Genomic DNA, 1,565 nt, shown 5'->3' on the forward strand with positions numbered 1-1,565 from the left:
TAAAGTCAATCTTGTCAGTGATCCTGTTACCCAATTTTCTTTTGAAAAGAATTTTGTTCTGGTATATTTTTATTCATCTCTTCTTTAAAATCTTTTAAGGTAACATCTTTATAATTATACACAAATAGGTATATAATTTTAGATACACTCATAAAGAATCCTATGTGCATATTTTGTAAAATTATAGTCTTTTCTTCTTTTTAGTTTTACTTATCTCCCTTCTCTGTCTATATCACTGCTCCCCATAACCTATATCAATAATCTAGTATTCATTATTTCATTTTTTTCATACTTGTATAATCATATACAGATATATGTATACTTATGTGTATATATATACATGTGCAATACATGTGTGGGTTTTTATTTGCCCTTTTTTATTAAAATGAGATCATATATATCATCACTTTTTTTTAATAGATCTTTATTGGAGTATAATTGCTTCACAATACTGTGTTAGTTTCTTTTGCACAACAAAGCAAATCAGTTATACGCATACACGCACGTCCCTAACCCCTCCCTCTTTTTTTTTTTTTTAAACCAGAACATTTATTGCATGACTAATAATTGAAATCCTTAAGATGAACTGGATGCTGCAACAGCTGCTCTCTTGGGTTTAGGTGTTGTTCCTTCACGGAATCCATGCCTGATTCTGCTGTATACAATTTTTAGGTGCCTCATTCGACCAGTCCCGGTGGTATTTTGTCTTTTAGCTTTAGCACTCCAGTTATACTTCCTCTTCCGCTTGGCAGGGTAGCCACATTTACCACAGGTCGACTTCTGAAGGTGGTAGGCCTTAGAGCCACAGAGGCGGCACAACGTGTGCGTCTTATTCCGACGCTTTCCAAACGAGGACGTTCCCTTCGTCATCTCGCTTCTGCCGCCGAGACCCTCCCCTCCCTCTTGAGCCTCCCTCCCATCCTCCCTATCCCACCCCTCTAGGTCATCACAAAGCACCGAGCCGATCTCCCTGTGCTATGCTGCTGCTTCCCACCAGCCAACTATTTTACATTCGGTAGTGTATATATGTCCATGCTACTCTCACTTCACCCCAGCTTCGCCCTCCCACTCCATATCCTCAAGTCCATTCTCTATGTCTACCTCTTTATTCCTACCCTGAAGCTAGGTTCATCAGTTTTTTGGGGGGTTTCTTTGGGGTTTTTTTGGTTTCCATATATATGCGTTAGCATACAGTATTTGTTTTTCTCTTTATGACTTACTTCACTCTGTAGGACAGACTCTAGGTCCCTCCACCTCACTACAAATAACTCAATTTTGTTTCTTTTTATGGCTGAGTAATATTCCATTGTATATGTATGCCACATCTTCTTTATTCATTCATCTGTCGATGGACATTTAGGTTGGTTCCACGTCCTAGCTATTGTAAATAGTACTTGCAATGAACATTGTGGTACATGTCTCTTTTTGAATTATGGTTTTCTCAGGATATGTGCCCAGTAGTGGGATTGCTGGGTCATATGTTAGTTCTATCTTTAGTTTTTTAAGGAACCTCCATACTGTTTTCCATAGTGGCTGTATCAATTTACATTCCCACCAACGGTGCA

General features: G+C 38.4%; 1 protein-coding gene across 1 annotated transcript; it reads right to left on the bottom strand.

The window, feature by feature from the left end:
• Positions 1-523: 523 nt before the first annotated feature.
• Positions 524-907, bottom strand: LOC117203659 (60S ribosomal protein L37-like). Its single transcript, XM_033439171.2, has one exon. It carries the CDS (start codon positions 868-870, stop codon positions 577-579), a length of 294 nt encoding a protein of 97 aa, XP_033295062.1. The 5' UTR covers positions 871-907; the 3' UTR covers positions 524-576.
• Between the last annotated feature and the right edge of the window lie 658 nt (positions 908-1,565).

The sequence above is a fragment of the Orcinus orca genome, chromosome X (genome assembly GCF_937001465.1).
Source record: "Orcinus orca chromosome X, mOrcOrc1.1, whole genome shotgun sequence".
In the NCBI taxonomy this organism is placed as follows: Eukaryota; Metazoa; Chordata; class Mammalia; order Artiodactyla; family Delphinidae; genus Orcinus; species Orcinus orca.

What these genes read in the sequence shown, in the direction of transcription:
- LOC117203659 (XM_033439171.2), bottom strand. Translation starts at nt 870, where the DNA reads ATGACGAAGGGAACGTCCTCGTTTGGAAAGCGTCGGAATAAGACGCAC.